General features: G+C 35.6%; 1 protein-coding gene across 1 annotated transcript in view; it reads left to right on the forward strand.

Annotated features, from left to right (window-relative positions):
* Positions 1-27,121, forward strand: part of LOC130223526 (uncharacterized) — an 83,011-nt gene that overhangs the window by 47,019 nt on the left and 8,871 nt on the right. Inside the window, exons 10-13 of the mRNA XM_056456366.1 lie at positions 1,889-1,942; positions 9,270-9,503; positions 26,638-26,708; positions 26,833-26,943. Coding sequence (XP_056312341.1) covers positions 1,889-1,942; positions 9,270-9,503; positions 26,638-26,708; positions 26,833-26,943 — 470 coding nt within the window. The remainder of the gene's footprint in view (positions 1-1,888; positions 1,943-9,269; positions 9,504-26,637; positions 26,709-26,832; positions 26,944-27,121) is intronic.

The following is a 27,121-nucleotide window of genomic DNA, read 5'->3' on the forward strand; positions in this document are numbered from 1 at the left end:
TGCTTTCAGGAACTTTGATGTGGAGGCTGAAATATGAGAAGGATCTGAAGAATTTGCTCTCTGTTGTGGTTTGTAATGTCTTGATACCTCAAGCTGTTGATGTTGCCATCCACTCTGCAGATCTCTTGCACGCCCCCCATACTGAATGTAACCCCAAACCATGATTTTTCTTTTACCAAACTTGACAGATTTCTGTCGGAAATTTGGGTCCATGCAGGTTCCAATAGTTCTTCTGCAGTGATTGTGGTGATTGGGATGCAGTTCAACAGATGATTCATCAGAAAAACCTTCTGCCACTTTTCGAAATTATCAAGTAGAAGTTAATATTCTTTGCTCTTACAACTGGCATTAACAACAAGACTTTTGCCAGGTAATGTACACTGACCTCACTTACTTTTGAGTGGGATTCGAACCAGCAGTTCTGGTATGGGAGGTGGGTACTCTAACAAGTGTCTATTGATAATCTACATCTTGAATTCAAGGCAGTAAGGTTTACCTACACAGATCATATTGACTCATACACTCATCTCTCTAAACCTCCCTCCCACCCGGGTCACGACACCAATGTAACTTCACTCACTCCATATTTAAACTGGTGGTTACAGAAATTCAATGACAAATTACAGATGACAGCCTCCTTAAGCTGGTGCTAGTGGATCTCTTGAGACCAAGGGAGTGTGAATTACCTGCACAGCTCTCATAAGCTGAACTCCATTACACATAAATAACTTTACAAGTTAATCATAATTTATTTTTAAGAGCAGTCATAAACTTTTGAGGTTGTTACAATAATGGTCTAACTGATTTTCCCCTAAACTAACTGGCATATTTTATAGTGTCTACTGTATGTTTATGCAACCAGCCTAAGGTGGCACTCCACAGAGCTCTCATTGCTGCCAGGTCAGTGTTTGGTGTCCTTGTGCCTCCGGTACAGTTAATCCATATAATCCCTCTGAGAGGCAGCTGACCGATACCAGGTCTGTCTTCCTTGTGTGGTCATTTAATGTACATAAATAAAATAAGGGCCCAAAACGAAAATCAAGACTTCTTTTGTAAATCTATTGTCTCCTTTAACCTCTCCAGACTGGAAATATCCTGCTCAAGCAAATTCAGCTACGGCACTGCAGTGAAGTCAAGCTAAATTGCATCTGTCACAGCTTTGAAGAATAACATTAATGGCCAACATCCGTCATTGTGCTGAGGAAGTAATGTTCCATGTTACTCAATCAGTCGCCCACCTCCATTAGCAGCTCAGACTGGCATATCTGTGGGGTACAATGTTGCCCACAAATCAACCTAATCTAAGGCTCAAGGACATTAATAAGAATGTTTTTAGACATATCTAAAGGGTTAGTAAACCCTGAAATAAAGGTTTTTATTAAGCACTCTGTTCACACTTTATTTTGATGGTCTGTTTGTTGAATTTAAGTTACATTGCATCAACATGCCAACTAATTCTCATTAGATTATAAGTAGACTGTTAGATTGGGGTTAGGTTAGTGTAAGTTGACATGTACTTGCAAAGTTTCTTTTAGTCAGTTAAGCAGCATCAACAGATATTAGGCAGACAGTTTTCTAATACTCAAATGGACCATCAAAACGAAGTGTTACCCACACCATGTTGCTTTTACAAACTCTTTAACTTCCAATTTAGTTGAATGTTAACCCTGCTCTTTCCCATAGATTCTAAGTGAATGGCAACTATTAAAACCTTTTCTCATGCTATCGTTCAAGACATTTTATATTATTTTCATTTTGCTTACCGTTTTTATGTATGTAAAAGAGCAGCTTGGATATTCTCTTTTGACTCATGAAAGAAAATGTAAAATATAATATTTTAAGTGTGTTAATGTTTGTGGACATTAATCTACATCTTTTTTTTTGCCAGATAAAGAAGTCCCACCTTATTTGACAACTCTTCCTCCAAGTGCTTTGCTGACAGGTGAGTGATTTTGATGTAAAATTACAGTTTTTTTACTTGTTTGTGTGTGTGTGTGTGTGTGTGTGTGTGTGTGTGTGTGTGTGTGTGTGTGTGTGTGTGTGTGTGTGTGTGTGTGTGACTAGCCACAATAAATTAAATAAGGGACTTTGTGTTCAGTAATTTCACCTACAAAGGCCAATAAAAGTAATTCACCTCAAAAGAGATGTTACTCGTGTAACCTAGGAGATGATGGGAGTGTCTGAGCACAAGGACCCTCCTCAAAGTCCAAAGACATGGTCAATCCTGGGGAGAGGGTCAGTGTGGGGTCAGTGCGAGGTCAACCTAGGGCCACTAGGTATTGAAGAGGCTTCAATGTGAATAAAACAGTGGACATGAGATTAACACCTCCTGCTGAGAAAAGCATGTGGATTATCACTGATTGGGACTCTTGTGCTAATCAAAAATAAGCAAAACATTTTTTGAATATAGTAAAAAAAAGTGGGACCAATCACAGAAGAACTAATTCATTAATATTATGGATAAACAGGTCCTTCACAAAATAAATAAATAAATAATAAAGTTGTCAACACTTAGCCTTATGTCTTTCCAAGTCTGTAGAACTTTATGGCTCTTAAAAGAAGATATTTTGAGTATTTGTCTTCAGTTTAAGCTATCTATCTTATATTATATTATATTTTTTGTATTTCACATAAGAACAGAAGTCATACATTCTTGGAATAGCAAGTAAATAATGCCACAATTATAAGTGCTCATTTCTAAGACCTTTAATAAAGTCTTTGCCTGTTAGGCCTGTTGCTTCTGTGGTCTGATTAATAATTCATATTTTGTTCAGCAAATAAAAGATTATATATTTGCAAAAAATGTCCACCTTTCTCGTTGTAATGCTTGGGCCTTTAATCAGTATGATGCATCAGGCTTTTTTTTTTAATCTCTCATGTATTGCGTTGCATTACATGTTTAAGCCCCTTATCCACCCCACATTTTAAAACACACAAAGCATACAGTTATATTCACTTATCTTATTAAAACATATAATGGGATCAAAATAATGCTGATATGAACATGTATTTTGTTAACTTGTATTAACACGTTTTCTGCTAAACTGTTATTGTAAATATTTTTTGGACATATAAATATTAGTAGCTGCACTAAATTTCATGTGTCTAAAGATTCAGTTAACTATATAACTATATTGCAGATCTTACGGCATTATTACCATGAATAATGCCATTGCCTGCTTTTTTGTGGGGGGTTATTATGAATTTCTTTAGCGTCATTGTTGTAAGAAATGAGCCTCGGTTCTGCAATTATTCCTCAGTTCAAATAAATGATGGATTTTCTAATTTGCCGCTAATAAAGGTGTTTCGGTGACTAAGAATGACACATGACATGGCCCTCGATTCCCACCAATGTCAGCTCCCTGACCACTTCTTTGTCTTCCCGGCCCATAATGAATTCATAGGTGTCCTAATCCCTTTCTGTGCCGGAATGGCTACTGTTGCTTTTCTCCTGGTCACTCGGGTGACCCCTGCAAGTGTTTATTATAGTCTTTAGCATTCAGCTGAAACTGAAGATGTCACAGAGGCACATGAATGCGCCATCATCCCGGACAAAAACAAGGGCCTAAGCCGGACTGACCCAGGCGGATTGTTCTGGAAGACACCAGGCACTGGCGGACAGATTAAGGGCGTGAATAAAAGAGATGAGGAAGGAGAGATTAGCAGTGTTCGGAGCAGGATCGTTTCGCCCTAAAACAGGACCACACACTGACACAGTCGCTTTGCCACCATTGTCTCTCTCTCACTGTCACGAAGGCTCGGAAGCCATTGTTTACCAAATCCTCAATCGTTTGGACAGCGCTGAGACCCGGATACCGACTCTTTGATTGGCACTTGTCAGCGCAGCTAGAATGGAATGACGTGTTGGGAAACTGAAGATCCAGAAACGCCATGAATAATAATCAAGGAGGGATTTTCCCTTTTTCCTCCCTCTATTCTGCCGACGGGTGGAGGAGAATGGCTTTGGGTGGCACTGCTGAAAGCCTCTTGCTGGCCGATTGTGTTGTTGACGCTCATCCCTTTCTCAAACACACAAAGAAAGAGATACACGGTCGACCTTCTTGCTTCTTTCTGGTGCGCTGGATGCTCGGATATCCAGACGGGAGGGTGTGTGTGTATGTATGTGTTAACCAAGGCGGACCAGGGGAGGTTTGTGTTTTGTGTTTTCTATGGCCTTGTGAGCACCAGGGGAGGGCGAGATGAAGGATTTGACTCTGCCACTCTCAGCCAAATCCAGCTATCTGTCTCTTTCAGGCCGGCCAGTTGGTATGGTAACCTGGCGTGTGTGGGTTTAAGATGGTTTCTAAGCAGGTCAGTGCCTTGTTTCCAGCTCTGACCGTTCAGTAATCACTGTTCTGCATTGGAGGATTAGGGAGTCTAAGAAAAGGAGGTTTTACAGGGAGAGATAGGCCACGCTGAATGGAATTAGTTGGGTTTCGCAAATTACCCTGTGAAACTTGATTTCACACAGCAGTCAGGATGTTTAATCCTTTAAAAAATACACCTAGTGTTAAGGAACAAACTAAATGTTAATGCCGTGTTGACTCAAATCTATTGATTTAGCATGTGTTTACACTTGTAGCTATTTGTTTGGGTCAGAACAAAAATGAAAACTATTAATTTAGCCCTGGTTTGCCTGTCATTCTCAAGACCAAATCTAATTATACAAAAAAGTATAATTATTATTTTGCTTCTACAATATGTGGACGTGCTGATATTTTTTAAGTAATGAAGTAACTGAAGAATTAAAAAAATATGCAAGATCATGCAGAGATCTGCTGCAAGATAAAGCATTCCCGATGTCTATATTTAACTGTAATGGATAACAATGGAGTGTTTAGCCTCAACAATACACTGCTTTAATTCGATTCCAATTCTTCAGGTTCATTACAATACAAATAGGCCAAAAAAGTCACTAATGAACCGTTTTTATGTGGTTTCAAGATATTATTTTATAGCAATAATTCCTAAATATGCTCTTCCAGAGGAAGGTACTGACCTTCTCTTATCTCATGCGAGAAGATTTGGTGTGTAAAATAAGGAAAATTTGCATGAGCAGAAAACTTTCCAGCATCAGGTTTGTGCTGCAGCGGTTTGCTTGCTTAGATTACAGGGACCAACAGTCTGTGGATCATAAACTATGAATCATAAACTATGTAAACCCGTTTGCCCTTGTGGGATTTATGCAAAGGTGTCTTGTTGTCAGTGTTCTCACGTTACACAGAGCTGATCACAGATCCATTACAGCCAATTTTGAGAGTTGAGCAAATGCTTAACTGTCTGTTTTCACATCCCATTTGCTCATTTTGCTAAACAATAAAAATAGCTGATGTTTTCACATCATTAAACGCTGGGCGTGATGTACTGGCATCTGCAAAGGTGAGTCATCTGTAGCAGCATTAGCCTATATGATCGGAATTGAGACGGAAGCAAAGCAACCTGCTCTTATCTGCAGCATCAGTGAATAAATATGATATTAACCGTGATAAATAATCATACTGTCTTTTCATCGGCACACACCCATTCCAAGGAAGAATTCTGCAGCTAGACTTTTAGCTTTCTCCATCCAGCTAATAAGTAATTATTAATCATTTGAGAGATTTGAGATGTCAAAAATATATAGTGGTAGGACAAGGAAAACAAATAGTGGTAAACATCTTTAAATATACTACTAAAAAAATTCAGCTGTATACAAAAGAAATGTTGCAAAATATTTCATTCATTCATTTTCCTTCGGCTTTGTCCCTTATTTATTAGGGATCACAACAGCAGAATGAACCGCCAACTATTCCAGCATATGTTTTATGCAGCAGATGCCCTTCCAGCCACAACCCAGTACTGAGAACCACCCATACACTTTCATATTCACACACACACTCATACTGTATGGCCAATTTGTTTACCCAATTGACCTATAGCACATAGCTTTGGACTGTGGGTGACCCGAAGGAACCAGAGCACCCGAAGGAAACCCACGCCAACACTGGGAGAACATGCAAACTTCACACAGAAATGCTTACTTGCTCAGGCAGGACTCGAACCAGCGACCTTATTGCAATGAATCGTCAGTGCCAACCACTGAGCCACCAAAAATATTCAAATGTATATTATTAAAATTGATGTTATTATTTTTATTGTTGTAATGTAATATATTTGAATCAATCTTTTTGTTAAATAAATCCTAATCGCTACAGCACAATAATTCATAAAAAAAAAACACTAGTGGAACCAAGCCAATTTCAAGCAAGTAAACTAACTTAGCAAAACTATTTAATTAGTTGCAATTTATTTTTGTTTGTCTACTATAACACTGAAAAAATCTGCAGCTTATTTTAGACCAATCAGTCTAGTTTTAAGAGGTGTTTATATCAACTATGGAACACTTTTTATGTATCAAATGTATTCATTTACACAACATTAGCATGTTACTGTATCAATAGAACTACAAAAATTAGATTTTAAAATGGCGTCATGCTAATTTTTTCTTATATTAAAATTATATAGATAGTAATAATTACAGTATAATGAGACAATGTGAAATATAGAAGGAACATGGTGATAGCCAGGGGGATAAAGCAGTAAAGTAAAAATAAATAAATAAAACAAACAATATAAAAAAAAATCTAAAATAAAATATAATAAGATACATAACATACATATACATAATATAAAGCATAAAATAAAAATAAGACACAAAGAGTTCAAAATGGTTTACTGATGTTACAGACAAGATATTGTTTTCCTAGCCACAGTGCTTCCTGAACAAGAGAGTGTTTCAAAATATTGTTGCAATTCTTTTATGAATACCTTAAAAATCTGTTTATTATTGGAGAATTTGCATTTATGGATGTGATATTTAGCAAGTAAAAGTTAAATATTGATCAAATAGAATGGCGTCATGTAAATGCAAATTACTAGTCTGCAGGCATGTGTGAGTACTCAACAACCAAAGCAACAATGGTGGGCTACAGAACTGCATGTGCACAGGTGTGTAAGATTTCTTTACAAAGTGAAGTCGCCACCTATTGGCCTGACATGCAAAATAGAGCATTATAAGTCACTGTTTTGTGGATCCGTGTGAATGAGGATTGCTTTGACCGCTTTATTGTCTGCATGTAAACATTTTAAAAACTGAAAAGAAAAACATTTCAGTTTCTACTACACAGTTAATGTGTAAACAGATCCTACGTTAAAAAAAATACAATTAATTTGCTATTACATCACTAAGCCAAATTCTGATGCAGAAACAAAGCAAAAAATTATTAAAAAAGATTTGCTAACGTGGGAAAATAATTAACAAACTGAGTCCTGGAATTAACATGTTATTGTGTTAATGAGAATGAGAGCTGACTTTCTCTCACACTGTAGCACAAAGCCACATCGCAGTGCAGTGTTTTAGATTTAAATGCTGAGGAAAACTCTATCCAAAAACCCCCACAGGTTCAGTGCTAATCGATCTCACTCTTTGTGTCTGTAAACGCAGGAAGTGCTTTGTTGAGGACTTCTCAATGAGTTCTAATGAAAGCTGCTAATTTGGGACCGCTGGCAAATTAACAGACCTCCAGGTCTCTTAAGAGAGCATTTTGCTTTCAAATGGTGTCCTTTAGGAAGGACTGAAAATGTGATTATGAAGAGTAAAGAAGGAAGGAAACAGAATAAGTACGTGTTCAATGGTAGAGTTAAGGGGAATATTTAAAGATTCTGCTATGGATGGTCTGTTGGTGTCCAATTCACAGAAAAAGACAAGTACATTTATACAAAAAGGCATAGTTTGTGGCCATGCATAATGATAAATATGGTACCTAATTTTGCAAGTTTTTAAACATCTTTAAAAGTTAATACAAACACTTTCAGCTAATTTCAATATCAAGAGTTAACATAACAGAATGAACCACCAATTAAAATACAAACACTCATTTGTTTATTCATTTACTCATTGTCCTTCAGCTTAGTCCCTGATTTATCAGGGGTCACCACAGCGGAATGAAACATATAAAATACCAACAATTAATTATAAATAAGGGGAAAAAGCATTTAGAAGTGAATATAGAATATAAATGGTCAGCACAGAAGGAGTTTTTTCAGGGACATCTCAGTCATTTCATGGCCCAAAGTGTTGGCTATTCTACAAAGTAGTGGTTTTCAGACTGGAGTCCAGAATCTCTACGGGCATCAAGAGAATGCAAGAAAGGTATCCAAATAATCATAAATAAATTGAAATGCAATCAAATGCAATCCCCTTTGACATTATTATTAGGCATTCTGCTTTCTAAGGATTTGTAGTACATCACAATAATGTTAAGCTATTTCCATTCATTATTTATTATTATTATAATTATTATTATTATTATTATTAGCAGTGAGATATATAAACAAATCAGCATAAATGTTTGCTTTCAAACTGAAAGAAATATCACATGATATTGTAATACAGTATATTAAATTTGAGCAATTACCAATAATTTAACAGTAAAATTTCTAATAAATCTGCAAATATTTGAGTTTTTTTATATATATATATATTTAAAAATATTTTAATTATATTACTTATTTTAAAAAATCTAAAATAATAATATTAATTTTTACATTCACTATATTATATTGTATATGTGTATAGTGTGTGTATATAGAGTGAAGCATGAAATAATTCATAGCCCAGGGATATGAATAATTTCAAGTTTAACAATATACAGTTGAAGTCAGAATTATTAGCCCCCCTTTGAATTTATTTTTCCTTTTTAAATATTTCCCAAAATGATGTTTAACAGAGAAAGGACATTTTCACAGTATGTCTGATATTATTTTTTCTTCTGGAGAAAGTCTTATTTGTTTTATTTCGGCTACAATAAAAACAGTTTTTATTTAAAAAAAACAAAAAAAATTACATTTTAAGGTCAGATAGCTATATATTTTTTCGATAATCTACAGAACATATATATATACATACACACACACATCTATATATATATATATATATATATATATATATATATATATATATATATATATATATATATATATATATATATGTGTGTGTGTGTGTGTGTGTGTGTGTGTGTGTGTGTGTGTGTGTGTATATATATATATATATATATATATATATATATATATATATATATATATACACATATACACACATATTATATTATATTATATTATATTATATTATATTATATTATATTATATTATATTATATTATATTATATTATATTATATTATTGTGAGTTAATGTTAATGATCTAATATGCATTTTCTCTGCCAAATTACAGAAAGTCCAGAAGATGAGAAAAGCTTTCTGGTCCCACTCTGCCCTGCGATCTCTGACCATGCTGAAGAGCCCAAATACAGGTCTGACAGACTCAGAGAGAAAAGGAAGAGGAAGAAGGAGATCAAGAAGACTAAAGAGAGGAAGAATAAAGCCTTGCAGATTTACTCCAAACTACAAGATGGGAAAGAGCCAACCGAGACCACCGATCAAAGCTCTTGCTCCAAGTTTGAAGACTGTAAGTAAACAAATTGATATGAAAACTACTCTGAATTTGCAGTTCAATAAGATGCATGTGCTATAACAAGATTTCCAAGTCACTCATTCACAAATCGGTCAATGTTAACCTCCAATTTAAACTGCTGATTGATAAGGTCCTTTCACTAAGCTGGAATTTTCATTTTAAGGACAACAAAAACGGTCACGCCATTGAAACACCTGTAATTTGACACTGTGTACACACTCCAGTCGGCGCACCATCTCTTGTTTGGTTTTGAGCTAGGAGCTTTGCACTTGATTTTTTAATTAGCTATGCTGTCGAGTGGCGTTCTGCAGGTCTGCTCCGATGGTCCTAATTTGCCAGGCTTTTTCATGATTGGATGCGCGGTTTGGAGTGTTATGGGTGTGTACTGAAGGTCAAGGTGAAGAGGCGGAGCCCAAGCGGGGTCACAGAGGTCACAGGGCTTGTGTGAATGCAGGCCTATTGTGTGAATGGGCCTGATTGGACAGGTCCCTTCAGCTCCTAATCAAGCACAAGAGGAGGAAGCACGCAGCTGTCGCTCACATCAGACATGAGTGTCGCTCTTTGTGCGTATGCGGATGAAAGTGAGAGGAGTTTGAAAGGGAGAAAGTGAAGAGAAAGAACGCTGTTTGCATTGTTTAATATCCTGGCGTGCTGAAAATCTCAATCCGTTTTTCCTCACTCTCCTGTATTGATTATTCCTATTAGATTCCCTCCGAATGAAACAGCATTCATCATAAATTGTGTGTATGAATATGTGTGAGGCCTCTCAGACACTTATGAGTGTGGCTCCTCATTAGGGACTCAAAAGCCCTAATTGGACATAATTTGTGCCCACTCTCTCTGCACTGACCAGAAAATCAATGCACAAATGATAAGTGTCCCAAAATAGGTCTGTTCTTTCCGTTTTTTACGTTATTTATCCTCTTTCTTTGTGCTTTTCCTTCCTGGGGCCTCTACCTGCAGCAGGTATACAGAGTTTGGCTGTATATAGCACTGGATGCATAGTGTCTTTGCATTGAGAATAAAAAAACAAGCATACTACAACCCATTCTATGAAGCTCTCTACTTGAGACGCACTAAGATTGGAGATTTGCAGCTACTGACTATTTTATTGTAGCTATTTTATCTGTAATGGATTCTTTATGTGGCCTATCACTTGGGTTCATTTATCATGTGGTAAAGTCAGGGCACAATGAATTCCATGATTTTCTGTGTCAGGGCATCATAAAAAACTGTATAGTCCTTGGTGGGCTTTATAATTTGGACAATAATATCTCAGATGAACAACAACACATTTACCTAACAAAATTTACTTAAACTTAAGCAGAATGAAAACGCTTTACAATTATAAAAATATGGGACCGCTATGGCATGTTTGTAAAAGTTGCCAGAAAAACCTCTCCTCTCTAAAATAAAAAAAACTTGCAAAGTTGCATCTGAACAAACCAAAAGACTTCTAAAAAAGTAAAAATAAAAAAATAAAAAATAAGATATTGCAATAATCCAGTCTCCGTCCAGACCTCATCTTAAAAATCAAGTAATTCAATAGGGTGTCCCAAATTTTTCACATGACTGTACTGTATCTGTATCTGTAAACCTATAGTAGAAATTGCAGGAATGCACAGTTTTCTTTAAACGATAGATTACTTTCTATTCTTGCTGTTTATGAAGAAAACATGCAGTAAGCATTTTGCTATCCTATGAGAGCAGTCAAAACATTTGTAAATATCAGAGTAAAGCAGCATGGTTGATGTCATTAGTAAAAGGACAATGATAATGTAGAGCATGTTTGCAAAGTTGCATCTGAACAAACCTTAAGACTTCTAGAAATAAAATAAAACAAAAAAAATTAAGATATTGCAGTAATCCAGTCTACATCAAGACCTCATATTGAAAACATGTAATTCAATAGGGTGTCCCAAATTTTTCACATGACTGTATATGTAAACCTATAGTAGAAAAAGTAGTTGCAGGAATGCACAGTTTTCTTTAAACGATAGATGACTTTCTATTCATGCTGTTTATGAAGTAAACATCCAGTAAGCATTTTGCTATCCTATGAGAGCAGTCAAAACATTTGTAAACATCAGAGAAGAGCAGAATGGTTGATGTCTTTGGTAATAGGACAATGGTAATGTAGAACACAATAAAGTTTTCCAATTATATTTCAATAGAGATTTTTAAATGATTTCGTTAAAGCATTACCTGCAATGAGCCAAACCACCCAAGCAAAAAAAAAGAAAAAAGAAAATTGCATTAAGTTTAAAGCAAAGTATGGAAAAATCTGGCATAAAGACAAAACTACAAGAACTAACCAGCTTTAATGAGGGAAGAAACTACAATCCCTTAAATCCTTGTGAATGACACACCTGAGTTAAAAAGACAGAGAACTAGAGCTGGGTGATATGACAAGTCCCATATCATGATAGAAGTCATTTCATATCCTGATATATATATATATATATATATATATATATATATATATATATATATATATATATATATATATATATATATATATATATATATATATATATATATATATTACATACATACACATACATTCATTAATTAATTTTCTTGTTGGCTTAGTCCCTTTATTAATCTGGGATTGCCACAGCGGAATGAACCGCCAACTTATCCAGCATTCGTTTTACGCAGCGGATGCCCTTCCTGCTGCAACCCATCTCTGAGAAACATCCACACACACTCATTCACACTCATACACTACGGACAATTTAGCCTACCCAATTCACCTATACCACATATCCTTGGACTTTAGGGGAAACCGGAGCACCCGGAGGAGAACATGCAAACTCCACACAGAAATGCCAACTGACCCAGCTGAGGCTCGAACCAGCGACCTTCTTGCTGTGAGGTGACAGCACTAACTACTGCGCCACTGCGTTGCCCCATATATATATATATTACCATATGTATTACCAACGCATATATATATATATATATATATATATATATATATATATATATATATATATATATATATATATATATATATATATATATATATATATATATATATATATATATATATTACCATTTCTGTAAATTCAGTCAGCTAATAGTTTATACACACTCACCTTTCCAACCGCTTGTTAACGCAAATTTTTAATCAGCCAATCACATGCCAGCAACTCAATGCATTTAGGCATGTAGACATGGTCAAGACAATCTGCTGTAGTTCAAACCAAGCATCAGAATAAGGAAGAAAGGAGATTTAAGTGACTTTGAACATATTTAAAAAGAGAAAATATCCAGTGAGCAGCAGTTCTGTGGGTGTAAATGCCTTGTTGATGCCAGAAGTCAGAGAAGAACAACCAGATTGGTACCAGTTGATAGAAAGGCAACATTAACTCAAATAACCACTCGTTACAACCGAGGTATGCTGAAGAGCATCTCTGAACGCAAAACACGTCCAACCTTGAGGCAGATGGGCTACAGCAGATGAAGACCACACCAAGTGCCACTCCTGTCAGCTAAGAACAGGAAACTGAGGCTACAATTCGCACAGGCTCACCAAAATTGGACAATAGAAGATTGGAAAAATGTTGCCTGGTCTGATGAGTCTTGATTTCTGCTGCTACATTTAGATAGTAGGGTCAGAATTTGGCATCAACAACATGAAAGCATGGATCTATCCTGCCTTGTATCAATGGTTCAGGCTGGGGTAATGGTGTGGCGATAATTTCTTGGTACGCTTTGGGTCCATTAGTACCAATTGAGCATCGTGTCTATGCCACAGCCTACCTGAATATTGTTGCTGACCATGTCAAATTTTTGTCCTTTACAACCACATGTATCCCTCTTCTGTGGGCTACTTGCATCAGGATAATACGCCATGTCATAAAGCACGAATCATCTCAGACTGGGTTTTTTAACATGACAATGAATTCACTGTACTCAAATGGCCTCCACAGTTACCAGATCTCAATCCAATAGAGCACCTTTGGGATGTGGTGGAACGGGAGATTCGCATCATGGATGTGCAGCCGACAAATCTGCAGAAACTGCGTGATGCTATCATGTCAATATGGAACAAAATCTCTGAGGAATATTTCCAGTACCTTGTTGAATCTATGCCATGATGGATTGAGGCATTTCTGATGGCAAAAGGGGGTCCAACCCGGTACTAAAGTGTACCTAATAAAGTAGCCAGTAAGTGTATAGTGACCGCATGTAAAGGCATTTTCTTTACATTTTAAAGTATGTCTATTTCTGAGTAGCTTTATTTAAAACTTCAGGGCAAATGTTTCATTTAAAATGTAGAAGTAAAAATAAATGTTCATAAAATATAAAATGCTTTTGAAAAACCAATAATTACAACTCCAACATAATAATAAAAATATCACTAAATAAAATGTAATAATTGTACTTTAAGACTGCAACTTTCCCATAATGCTTATATTCATCTTTGTTCATGGATATATACATAATAATTTAAGTATTTTAAGAGTACAGCGTGGCTTGTCATTATGTGCAGTGAATGGTGGAGCTAAAGTGGAATGTCTTTTGTGTTTTTTTGTTTTTGTGAGCACTTCGCTTGTTGCAACTCCATTTGAATTTACTGTAAAATGTCGGTAGTTTATGTAAATGTAGTTTATCTGCATAAATTTCTCTATTAAAAAGTTTACAGATGGGTTCAACAAAAGCACAAACTTATATAACCAATTAACAATTACAGAGCTTACAGAAAGCCTGTTATTAGGTGTTTATCATTGAAAAGTTAAGTGATCTATGGAGAAAATTGAGTTTTTTACAACCAGAATCTCATTCGTGCGCTCTATATGCTGATGTGGTGTGTATGTGTGAATTCATACTGTACACATTCTTACTAACACACTCAAGAAATGTACAGTGAATATTACTATAGCAAGCAATTCCAGATGAAAAAAGACAGTAGCACAATCTGCTTTCTGCTGGAAGTGTAGTTGAGTTTACTATTCCAAACATGGCCTTATCTGTGCTCCTTCTGGTCACTTGGAGAAAGTGGAGATAAATGTTAGCATTGACAGGGAACACCTGGTAGACCTGAGTCTGCCCCACCCTGCTTGTTTGCTAGTTTGCTAGCGTACTATGTATGTGCCTCACTTGTTGTTTTCTACACCGATGAATGGCTTCTTCAAAAGCTCAGCATCCTGAAAGACCAGAAAGTGTGTGTGGACGTACATGTGTGTGTGTACAGCTACAGTGCCTTTATGCAAGCGCTATTTGCATAGCGCTAAAGGACAGAATAACTGCGTGTGTGTACCATTAGCTCAGAGTGACTAGGCAAACAAACAGTCCTGCTATTGACAAGCATGAAGCATGGAATATGCTCGATGTTTTGAAAGCTCACAGCGAGAGGGAGAGAAGTGAATCTGTCAAAGACTCTATTATGCCCCGTCCAAACAGAGTGGGCTTTTCCACAATGCCCTTAATAAAGGAACAATGTCAAGGAGAGCGGCAGCAATAATGGCAGATGATTTGGCCATTGTGGGGTTATCGCTGTAGATAAGTTATAGCAGATGATTTGCCCTTTGTGGAGTTATCAGTGGAGATCAGGGTGTAGTGGTTAGTGAGGGATTGTGGTCTGTGTGTGTGTGTGTGTGTTTGAGAATAAATGGCATGCAGCCAGCAGGAGGAGTGTGGTGCCTGCGTGTGTCTTTGTTTGTTTTTCCCCCCTCCTTTTTTTAATGGGTAGCAAAGGGGCGGAGCCACGTGTCCGGCGGCCAACAACAAAGCTTGCTTGGAAAGGTCTGCCAAAATTTGCCCCCCGCACTTGTTCAAAGGGACCAAAGTACAGTGCCAAATTTCAAATAATCAAGGAGCACAGCAGAGAGTTGGACGGCCTGTGTGAGTTATTTGTCAGTTGGGGCAGCACCACAGCGGCCTGCACGTGGCACACAGGGCGCATGCAAAGTGTGTGTTGTGAGAGATGTGAAGAGTTAAGACCAGGAATGTGATTTAAACGTGTTTTTACACCTAAGCTACTGTTAAAATGTATAGCATTAAACAAACTATTAATATCTATTTATACAATAACAGAGACACTTTTTTGCTTGAATTTTTAAATATTCAATCTTGGGTTTTTCGTTTGTATGCAAGTATGCATTTTTTTGACTGACTGATTGATTGATTGATTGACTGACTGGTTGATTTATTAATTTTATTAAAGAAATTTGATTATCATTCTGGCCTATGATTTTATTTTAAATTTGTAAAACGCGTCAAAGATGTAGCAAACCATTCAAACAGACACTTTGACGTTGTTTTGTGTCAAGATAAAAATCTATCTTTTTATTAATTATTTATTATTATTATAATTATTATTATTTATTATTATTATTATTATTTATTATTCATACATTTCATTTTTGGCTAAGTCCCTATATTAATAAGGGGTCGCCACAGCAGAATGAATCGCCAACTTATCCAGCATATGTTTTACGCAGCGGATGCCCCAACAATGGGAAACACCCATACACTCTTGCATTCACACACATACACTACAGCCAATTTCTACCCATCACTAGGAAACATCCATACACACTCATTCACACTCATACACTACGGACAATTTAGCCTACCCAATTTACCTGTACCGCATGTCTTTGGACTGTGGGGGAAACCGGAGCAGCCGGAGGAAACCCACGTGAACACGGGGAGAACATACAAACTTTACACGGAAATGCCTGCTGACCCAGCCGGGGCTCAAACCAGCGACCTTCTTGCTGTGAGGCGATCGTGCTACCCACTGCGCCACCGTGACGCCTAATTATTTAATACATTTCTTAAATCCTTGTGCCAGCATCAGACATGAGTTTATTAAAAAAATGAAAATAATGCATTATTACTTTAAAGTTATAAACATGGTTAAATCATTTTAAAGTGTTTTAACAATTTTTACACAAAGAATGTAATTTCCTTTTTATATAATTTATCACCACATTAAAAATACACTGGAAAAAATTGTTAATTAACAGGTTCCATATTTCATGATTTACAATTTTCTTCTGTTTATTTACAATTAATTGAATGAGTTAATTGAATTGTATTTTGGGATGTTGAACTTTTGATGATGAAAACTGTGCATTTTTTCAGTGACTACTGAAGTGACTATTACTAAAGTTTTAGTGATTTGAAACAGTATATATTGTATAATAACCAATATAAAGAGAATTAAGTCTGTCAAATAACAGAAAAAGTACAGGTAGTTTATTACCAAGTTTTTATATCATAATTTTTACAACACCAAAACAGACAATATACACACCAAACTATTTAAAATGGCTTCACAAAAGCATTCAAGTCACTTTTTCTAATTTTTCAAATCAAAAGTTGTTCGAGGAAAGATTAAAAAGCATAAATAATAATAATAATAATAATAATAATAATAATAATAATAATAATAATAATAAACTTATTAATAATTACATTTTACAGTGTAGGATTGCTTAAAGGTTTTACCAAAGAGAAAATGCAGAGCTTGAAATATGAGGTGTATAAAACATAACTTTTTTTTATTTATTGTGAACTTTTGATTACTTTTATTGCACCATTTTTAACTGATCTAATTTTGTCAAATGAAGTAAAACTTTGATAATGCAAGTATTATACAACCACAATGCTATTACACACAATGTATTTAAATTTGGTAGAAATGACACTGTAATGGAAATGTGCATGAAATTAAAGAACAAATTCTGCAGTCCACTGCAATCTGTTAGCAAACAGATAAACTGAAAATTAAATTAAAAATGTATTTAAAAAAGGACCTATAAGTGTGCACAGTCAAAGAAATGAAAGAAGAATAAAAGCTTGGTTAGTCCATTTACTGTACGCAGCACATACCCTTTTGACAGCTATCATGCTTTGACATGGACTGTATGTAGAGCAACCCCAATTTGAGAAAAGAGGTCATAGTCTGCAGACTGAATTTGACCTTGTTTGTAAACTATGTAAGGCAGTCTTTCTGAATGATGATGAACTTAAACAAAGCTATGGGATTAAATATAGAACACAAATAAACACGGGTACAAAATAGCCTAAATAATCAACAATGAGTCTCTGTTTACAGATGATAGTGTTGTTTTTGAGCGGGAATGCATGTTTGTAATGTGTGTCAGAATGTAGAATAATCAGCCTTAATGACAAACATACTTGCAGTAGTGGCAAAAAGTGATGTTCATAGGGGACATTTTCCCAATATTAGCATTTAATGACTAAAGTTTAATTAAGGAAGTAAAATGTGTAAGAAGAAAACAGGACAATAAGGTATTATGGTTAAGGTATTTGACTAATACATTTATTTGTCATAAATGTTAGCTACAGCTCATCATTGAATGTTTTTGTTTGTGTGTTTGTTTTTTACTATGTAAAACTAAACTGATAAAGGCATTTTTAAAACAAAGTATAGATTGAATAAAATATAATCAGTTATGAATATTTAATTAATTCTCCTTAGTATTATTACAAATTAAAGGGGCTATATGTTAGAACTTTCGTATTTTAATAGCTAGCTTTTTATTGCTTAAAACACTTTATAATCAAACAACCAAAACAATGTCATTTTTATTACCTCATCTGTTGATATTATGAGGGTGAATTTCAGAGCTTGTACAAACATATCTATATCGCTATATGACCTAATGCTTTCTTAGCCTTCGTTTTCTCACCACTACTTTTTTAAGGGGGTCTTGTTTACTTTGTTAATCAAAGAAAATATCAAACAAACAAATTTGTGAAATTCTTGCAGTTGCAATTCTTGAGATTTGCTTTGGTTTAAAAGTCAAAGGGCATCTATGATGCAAAATCTACTTTTTTTCAATGTTTTGGACAGAACTTTGTGTATATCCAGTATAGTATATTGCAGTGAAATAAACACAAGTCTCTCTTTTTTTTTAATTTCCTGACATTAAAATAGGATTCAAATTCCTGCTATTTTGAGGCCCAAAGCAACATAATGTGGGAGTGTGGTTTTCCCCGTCGACCAAATTTATCGAGAGCCACGTATTTATTTCTCCATAGTAACACGTATAATCATATCAACAAGGCAATTTTTGCAAAGAAACTGGGATTCAAAGATCTGTTCCAACTTTCTGTGATCAGCTGCACCTCAAGAATGAGTTTGACAACGGTCAGGAAATTTGACAACAGAAAGAGTTAAAAACATTTTTAAAACAGTCCATGTTTGTAATAGAGACCGTAAAATTTTGATGTAATTCATCATTGCTGCAATCAGCACAGCTGCATAGTGTCAGTACAACTATTTTCCCAGTTTGTGGACATTAAATCAGGTTTATTTTATATACATTAACATAATGGATATTCATAAAGCAGTATTAACTTATATCCTGTCGTGCAAAGTTAAACGTGTGGATGTGTGTACTGTGAACTTTGTAACAGCATTGTGTGTGACTCATTGTTGAAGAAATGCTTGAATTAACGCCACAACAAATACCTCAAATAACCATTGGGAAACTTACTGTCGTATTTATCATAAGTTGAATCTCTGCTTTCTTAGTGTCTGCCATTGACTTATTGCTTATTTGATATAACACATGAAAAGCAGACATGCATGTTTGAATGGTGGGCAGGGAGAACCAGCTCATGTGCATTTAAAGGCACAGCCAACAAAAACAGCTACAGTGTCCTCAGACGTCAAAACTCACATTTTCAGCAGGCTACAATAAATGATCTGATGAATATTTTTAGGCTGAAATTTAACAGAGACACCAGAGACTTGCCTTACGTCTTGTAAAAGGTGAAAAATGTGAGCCTTTTAAATCTGTATGCTGGTCTGCCTCTAACAGCACTCGTTCATGTCAAAATTATTTTCATGGCCAATCAAATTGAAGTTTACTTTTCACAAAAGCAAATTCCAGCACAAAACATCATTTTAAAAATTGAAGAGAGCAAGGTAAGATAGAAAGAAGCAGAACATTTAATTTGAAAATGTTATAAAATGGTATAAAATAGTATATAATAGTATACACCTATATTAATAGTATAAATTAATTAATTCATTTTCCTTCGGCTTAGTCTCTCTTTCAGAGGTCGCTACAGCGGAATAAACAGCCTACTTTTACAGCATATGGGTTACATAGTGGATGCCCTTCCAGCTGCAACCCAGTATTGGGAAACACCCATACACACTCATACACTAAAGGCTGAATTATACTTCTGCGTCAAGCGTACACGTATGCTACGACGCATAGCCCTCGTCGTAGCCGTTGGCGTCGCTGACGCGCACCTCTCAAAAAAATGTAACTACCTGTTGCAACGATGTGTAGCATAAGCTCTGTGATTGGTCGGCTTGGTAGTGCTGACGAGTGTGGGCGGGACTAAGAGCCGCGGAAGCCCGAGCCGCGGAGCGATTGTTTACAAGTGTGGAGTCCCGTGAAGGAGCTCCGCATGGAAAGTTTTGTTTTGTGTTTACCTTATGGTTAAAGTTGTTTTAATAAACGTTTGATATTTTTGACATGTTAGAAGAGAGGCAACACATTTCAGTCTGTAAAAATTATCTGATATTTGGACAAAAAGGAAAAATGTCCCAAATCATGAGTCTAATGGACATGATGCCTTGCACCATGCAAGAGCTGTTTGCTACTGCGCTTTTTACTGCTTTGTGTTAAGAGTCCCGTGAAGGAGCTCCGGATGGAAAGTTTTGTTTTGTGTTTACCTTATGGTTAAAGTTGTTGCACGTCCGACGGTTCCTGCCACAAAATGTGCGAGTTTGAACCACTTGTACATTAAGGAAGCGTTCAGAAAAAAATAAACACCAGCGAAGAAACTTGACACAGAGGAACACAAACACCTCACTGCCAACTAGTGTTTCGGAAGTGTAATTGCAGAGCAACAGAAACAGGGCGCAGAAGTATGAATGCACAGCTACGCGCATTACATTTGCCGTGGGTCACGCCGATCACTTGACGCAGAAGTATAAACCAGGCTTAAGGCCAATTTAGTTTATTCAATTCACTTATAGCGCATGTCTTTGGACTGTGGGGGAAACTGGAGAACCTGGAGAAAACTCACGCCAACACAGGGAGAAAATGCAAACTCCACACAGAAATGCCAACTGACCCAGCCAGGACCATGATGAAAATCACTCAACTTTTTCCCTCAAATTTTTACATGAAATGAAAATATGGTATGATCGAACATAACAAGGTAATAAACTTTTGATATTTTTGACATATTAGTAAAGATGCAACACATTTCAGTCTGTAAAATTCTGATATTTGGACGAAAAGGAAAAATGCCCCAAATCATGAGCCTAATGGACATGGAAAGCATTGCACTAAGAAACCCATTCATTTCAATGCCTTGCACCATGCAAGAGCTGTTTGCTACTGCGCTTTTTACTGCTTGGTGTTAAGAGTAATTGAAACTGAGCTGGATTTAAAATGTCTTAGAAAAAGACTTAATATTATTTAATAAAATAAGAAGTAATAATTATTATAGCATTTAAGTAAGCAATTATTACAAAAAAGGTTTGCAGCCAAGTAGAATTTTCAGCTTTCGTTTTTGCCCAGAATTTACATTATGTAGCATCCCTATATTGTAGGCATTAAAATTTGTGCATGTTTTTAAATATTTAAAAATGTTTTTCTCTACACACAGCCCCTAAACGCAAGTGGTGTATAAAAAAATTACAATCGCCAACCACAAATAAACAATGCATAATAATATCTATTCAAAACATCAGTATATTAAAATAAAATCTGAAGATACAACACTCTCGCGGCAATTCATGACTTTTTGATTGGTTAATCCCATATGAATTTGTTCGATCTCATTTGTACAATTTAGTAGAATTTGCTTATCCCCCAGTGACGATTGGGTTTGGGGTGGGGTTTGGTGCCATGCCTCCGTTATAAAATCTGACATTTACATACGACTGAACAAATCAGCGACTAAACTGACAAAATTGTCATATTTCCTTATGAGATCAGGTTAAAAGCTAACAGTTTTCTTCTGCTTAACTTTAGTCACTAATGATGGAACAAAGAAATAAACGTGTCTGTGTTATTTAAGACAATAAAAAATAGCCATACATAGAACAGCAGAAAAGCACATCCATTATTCATTGACCACGGACGTGAAAGACATCCAGTAAGTACACTGCAGTGAAACAGCTGTGAAGTTCTGCCCTGAAGACTGAGTGTTAAATGGGATGTGACTGCAGTTTTCTGTGGCGTCTTCAGCCTTTTGGGTGAAATGATACAAGCTTGAGCTCTCACAGAAGAGTGACTCCATCAAGAAAAAAAGAAAAGAAAAGAGAGCAACAAAGCACAATTGCGCAAATGTGGTTGACGGGGTGCAAGTCGTCCGGCTCTTGTCACCCCTGTCACACTTGCCCTTTTTCTCCAGCTTCCATTTGCTACTGAATTGCCGTCACTCCCATTACAGATTACGAGAGAAGTTCTGTTCTTGCAATCTCCCTTTCTGTGTGTGTGTCTCCCTCTCCACCTCTTTTTTTTTAAAGACTTCTTCTCTTGATTAACATTTTCTGCTAGGCTTCACACCAAAGGGCCCAACCTGTGTGCTGCAAAGCCCACGGTGGAAAAAAAGCCATCAGCCGCTGAAGCAGAATCAGATAAGGCTATCAGGCGGGAGGGTTTTAGCGGAGGAGCTTTGTGCCCCCTCCATCCCCCTTCCCGCACGTTTGCCTGTGCTTCCTCCCTCAATCTCTCACTCCAGTGCATCTTTTGTTCCCTTGATTCCATGGCACAGAGCCCCCAAACACACACACACACACACACACACACACACACACACACCATGAGCCACAAATCCCCAAGTGGACCGGTGGCCTAAGGTGGGATGCAGCACTCTGGTGGGGTCTAAGAGACATCTTTGGTGGAGTTCAACAGAGGACTATAGTGAAGTTCAAAGGCCTCAAGAGGAGGTAAAATAAGGGATTTGGTTCAGCTATAGACAGGCAGAAAGTGGTGCAGACCAGAATAAAGGCTTAATATTATATCTGTAGAGATAAGCCTTCAAAAATATCTGTAAGACTGTAAGGTGAGAGACTGTAATCAGTTTTTGTCACATTTTCCAGTAAAATTACAATAAACAAATGTTTATTCGATAACATTTTAGTTAAAATTTTAGTCTACTTGATCAACTGTAAACTTATAGGCTTAATTTTAGGCTGTATTAAGTTTATTTCATATAGTATTCATTAATATTATTTGTTTTCCATAACTGGGATTTTTTGTTTATAGTAATTGAGGTTAATGTAAATAATTTTTATGAATGTCTAAAATATATATATATATATATTTAATTTAAAAAAACTATTATTTATTATAGCAATCCTGGAAGAGATTTTTTTTTTTTTACCATTTTTAAATACATAAATTAGACGTGATGAATGCCATTTTCAGCCATACCATAGGGCCAGACTGAATCTGCAGACTTTATTTGTGTACTTTTTTGCCATTGAAATTTGTATAAAGAAAATAAATAAATGTAAATATGCAGATTTATGTAGAGTACTTTGAGATCATATGAGCTAAAAACTTAACACAAAATACATTAATTTTAAGGTTTTAAATGCAAATCCAATCACAAGCACTGTTTAGTAAACAAAGTTACTGCAGATCTCTCAATAACTGCATCCAATAAGAGACAGAAAACAATTATCTACAAATTGTATAGTACATAAATCATCTAAATACTTGCACATTAGAGAATATTATTACTGAAATTACAATGTTCAAATATTTGCACACATTTACATAAGGAGCTTTCTGCATATTTCTGGGGGTGCAGATTCCATGTTGGCCTCCATTTGACCTGTCATATAAATGTAGCATTTTACAGCTTTTTAGCAGCTATACTGATGGCTCAATCTCAATAAAAGATTGCATGCTCCTTTAGAATCACAAAGCATAGGTTCTGTTGATTTATAAAGCTCAAATTTTTCATTTAAGAGTGACAGGAGTGGACCTAAAACCTTCACAAATGACTAATTAAAGTTTCTTAGACTAATTATTGACCTAGAGAAAAAGGATGGATGAATAAATAAAACAAATATTTAAAGTCTGTGAACTGGAAGTTGCTGAGACTTGTTTCAGTATGTTGATGTATTTCCAAATGAAACAGAATATTGAGTAGGGAGCGGGCTATGATTCCCTCATAGCAAACTAATGGTAAGAGGGGTGTGGTTCAGAAAACTGTGTCTGAAGCCATCAAATCAAACCAAATCACTTTTATTGTCACATCAGCCACAGCACGTGTGCTATGAGTGAAAAGCTTAGGTGCTGGCTCCAGACAGTGCAAAATACAGATAGTTGCTGGGAGCTCGCAACATGGCGGCCATGCTCGGCGCCATCTTGGAACTTTTCAACAGAGAACCATCTTGGAACCATCAACAGAGAAAAACCATCACTCCAAAAGTGGAAGCAAATGGTCATACTTTGATTGAAGATTACCAAAACATTTTTTTTTTTTACACAGATTCATTGTTCAACTGAAGAATAACAAGTGTTATCAAAATAAACACTGCAAATTGTAAATTTGAATTTCACACAAACTATAAAGTGAACACTTGATGGATAGATGAGTACATAGATGCATCAAGCATGCTTTGTAATATCTCATAGTACACATCCAAGCTGCACATCTCACATATAAATGCAAAATCAGACCAATACACATGCTTGACCCAGTCAGGCCAGATCAGATCAGATCTAGACAGTGGCAGCAGGAGCAGGACGGTATATTCAGTGTCCTGGGAGCATCTGAGACAGATGAGTTCAGATAAAAAGAGAGTCAGTGAATGCAGATCTGCTCAATGATCCGAACAGATCACTGTTGCAGATTTAAAGCTAAATCCAAGCTCCACCGAGGGACAGCAAGCCGTAGTTATTTGCAAACAGATGTGCGTCCCTGGACCGAGAGGTTTTGATCAATCAGGCCTTAACAAGTCAAGTTGACTACATGCGAATGTAACGCTTTGCATGTGAATGGAAGAGGCCATGCAAGGCCCGGGTTTGATTAGGGGTAAGCTGATAAATGGCAGATTGAATCGGCCCCCTGTGAACATGCCGCAGCTCATTGGGCCCTGTGCTTTAAATCCACACTGATATCAACTCTTTCCACCCTATTCTTCTGCCTCGCTCATGAATAGATCCATTATTCAGTGGGTCCTTTCTATCATTCTTGTTTGTTTCATGTATTGGAGTGGCAGCAGCTTAAATGAGGTCTCCACAGCTTCCTTTCCTCCCTGTTCTTGCTTCTTCTTTTTAACTTTTTACTTCTTGAGCCCCTTTTCCTGACTTATCTTTGTCTTGATTTCCATCTGTCTGTGTTTCTGTGGTCAAATACATCAGAATCTGCATCTCCATGTACTTAATGCTTCATTATATGTGTGCTTTGCCTTAACCTCATGAAGACTTGTTGATAATAACTATGAAACAAACATCACTACTTGCTATTCACTTTTATGCACATTTACACTTAACAACATACTTTACATGCCAATTTGCACATAACTGCTGCACATATACCATTGTATATAGTAATATACCTGTACATACACTTGTCAATTTGTATATTCACTACCTCCCTTTTTTCTTTTTAACTATATTTATTATCTGTTTTTTGTCCTGTCTCTGTAACTCTGTTGCACTGTAGAAGCTCTGTCACGAAAACAAATTCCTCGTATGTGTGAACATAACTGGCAATAAAGCTCTTTCTGATTCTGATTGAATATGTAGATTTAGCTTCTTTATGGCAATACCCCAATGTTCACAGGTTTAAGTTCAGTGAGATTTTAGTTTTTTTAAATAATTTAATCTTTTTCTTTAGCAAGGATGCATTAAATTGATCAAACGTGCCAAGAAGACGTTTAGAAACAAACTGTTTCTGTTCTGAACAATGACAATTACCTCAACGATTACTCATGCTCATGTGATTTAATTCCTTTCTTCTGTTTCCTTCTTCTGTTGAATGCTAAAGAACCCATTGACTTTCATAACATAGGAGAAAAATATTACACTTCTGTGAAAAATACTGGGTTCCACACAATTCCTTAATGTTGTCTCAAAACAAATTTAAGTGGACTGAACATAAAACAAATAAGCAGTCCCGAAATAAATCTCAAGAATTGTGTTGTTTAAGCTCATTTTTAGTAGTTTGAACAAGCAGCAAAAATAATAGAAAAAAGTAGAAGGAAAAAAAACAGGTTTTGAAGAACTGAAAAGTGAGTAAAATATGGCAGATTGTTCATTTTCATCTCTTAATAAAAGTTGTTGTTTTAAACGTTTTATTCACAATAAGCAGAAAAACTGTTTAGCTGATCAAAAATAACAACAATGAAAGGATTTCTAAGGGATGCGACCCTGAAGACTTATGTAATGGCTGCTAGAAATTCAGCTTTGAAATAACAGGAAAGTTTGAAAAAATATAAAAATGAAAATAATAATAATAATAATAACAAATTAATAATAATAATAATAATAATAATAATAATAATAATAATAATAACAATAATAATAATAACAACAACAACAATAATAATAATAATAATAATAATAATAATAATAATAATAATAATAATAATAATAATAATAATAATAATAATAATAATAATAAAAATATTATGGCATACTGTTTTACTGTATTTTGATAAAATAACTGCATGCCTGGTGTATAAAAAGCGAATCAAATAATCTTTCTGAATTCAATTGTATATTTATAGTTGACGGTACAATTACTGACAAATATTTAAAGCATTATCAGGTTTTCAGGTAACACACAACACTTAACTATTGCAATAAATATTAATTTAACAGAATTAGATTTAACATAAAACACCAACGATTCTATATGAAAACAGTTCTATATGAAAAACAATAAATTCTGGGAGTTTACCATTTTACACTGCAAATTACACAATGAATTGTCATTTTTTAACTTCCAAAAACTGCAAATACAACAGTACTATAACTTACAAGGTACGGTTATTTACTGTATTTACTGTTGCAGTAACCAAATTAACATATTTTAACCATACAATTTTTTTCCATTAAATTAATATTGCTGAGCATTTTTAATTTATTCAGCTTTATTATCAAGTTTATCCCACTTAATACTTTTGTGTTCTTTTTTACAGTCGATTTTCTGGCTAAGTACTGCATCCTCAATCAGGAAAAGCTGTCCGTTTACAAAAGGGCTTTTGAGGCAGTGAGTAAAAAATCCCTCAATTTCCTCATCTCTAAGAACTGGTTTGCTCATTTTCATAGCTGACAATGACAGTAATCACTTAACTGCCTTCCCTCTTACTGTAATAATAATCACATGCCCGCAGGCTGATAGCGATGGAGATGGTTATCTGAGCTGTCTGCAAGTACTTCTGGCCCTCAAAGAGATCATTCCTCCAGAACTTCTGACTGAAGAAGAAGAAATATATGTTTACAGGGTGAACACCGCCTTCACAGCAATATACATATCTCCTTATTATCTGAATATCTGGATGCAGGCAATTTACTGAGGATGATCTGAGCCTGCTGATAAAGTATTTATTTGCATTTACTGTCATCATTCATTAAAGGAATCATGCAAATCAAGTAACAGTACAAACACACCATAAAAATCTG

Source organism: Danio aesculapii, chromosome 4 (genome assembly GCF_903798145.1).
Source record: "Danio aesculapii chromosome 4, fDanAes4.1, whole genome shotgun sequence".
NCBI classification, from domain to species: Eukaryota; Metazoa; Chordata; class Actinopteri; order Cypriniformes; family Danionidae; genus Danio; species Danio aesculapii.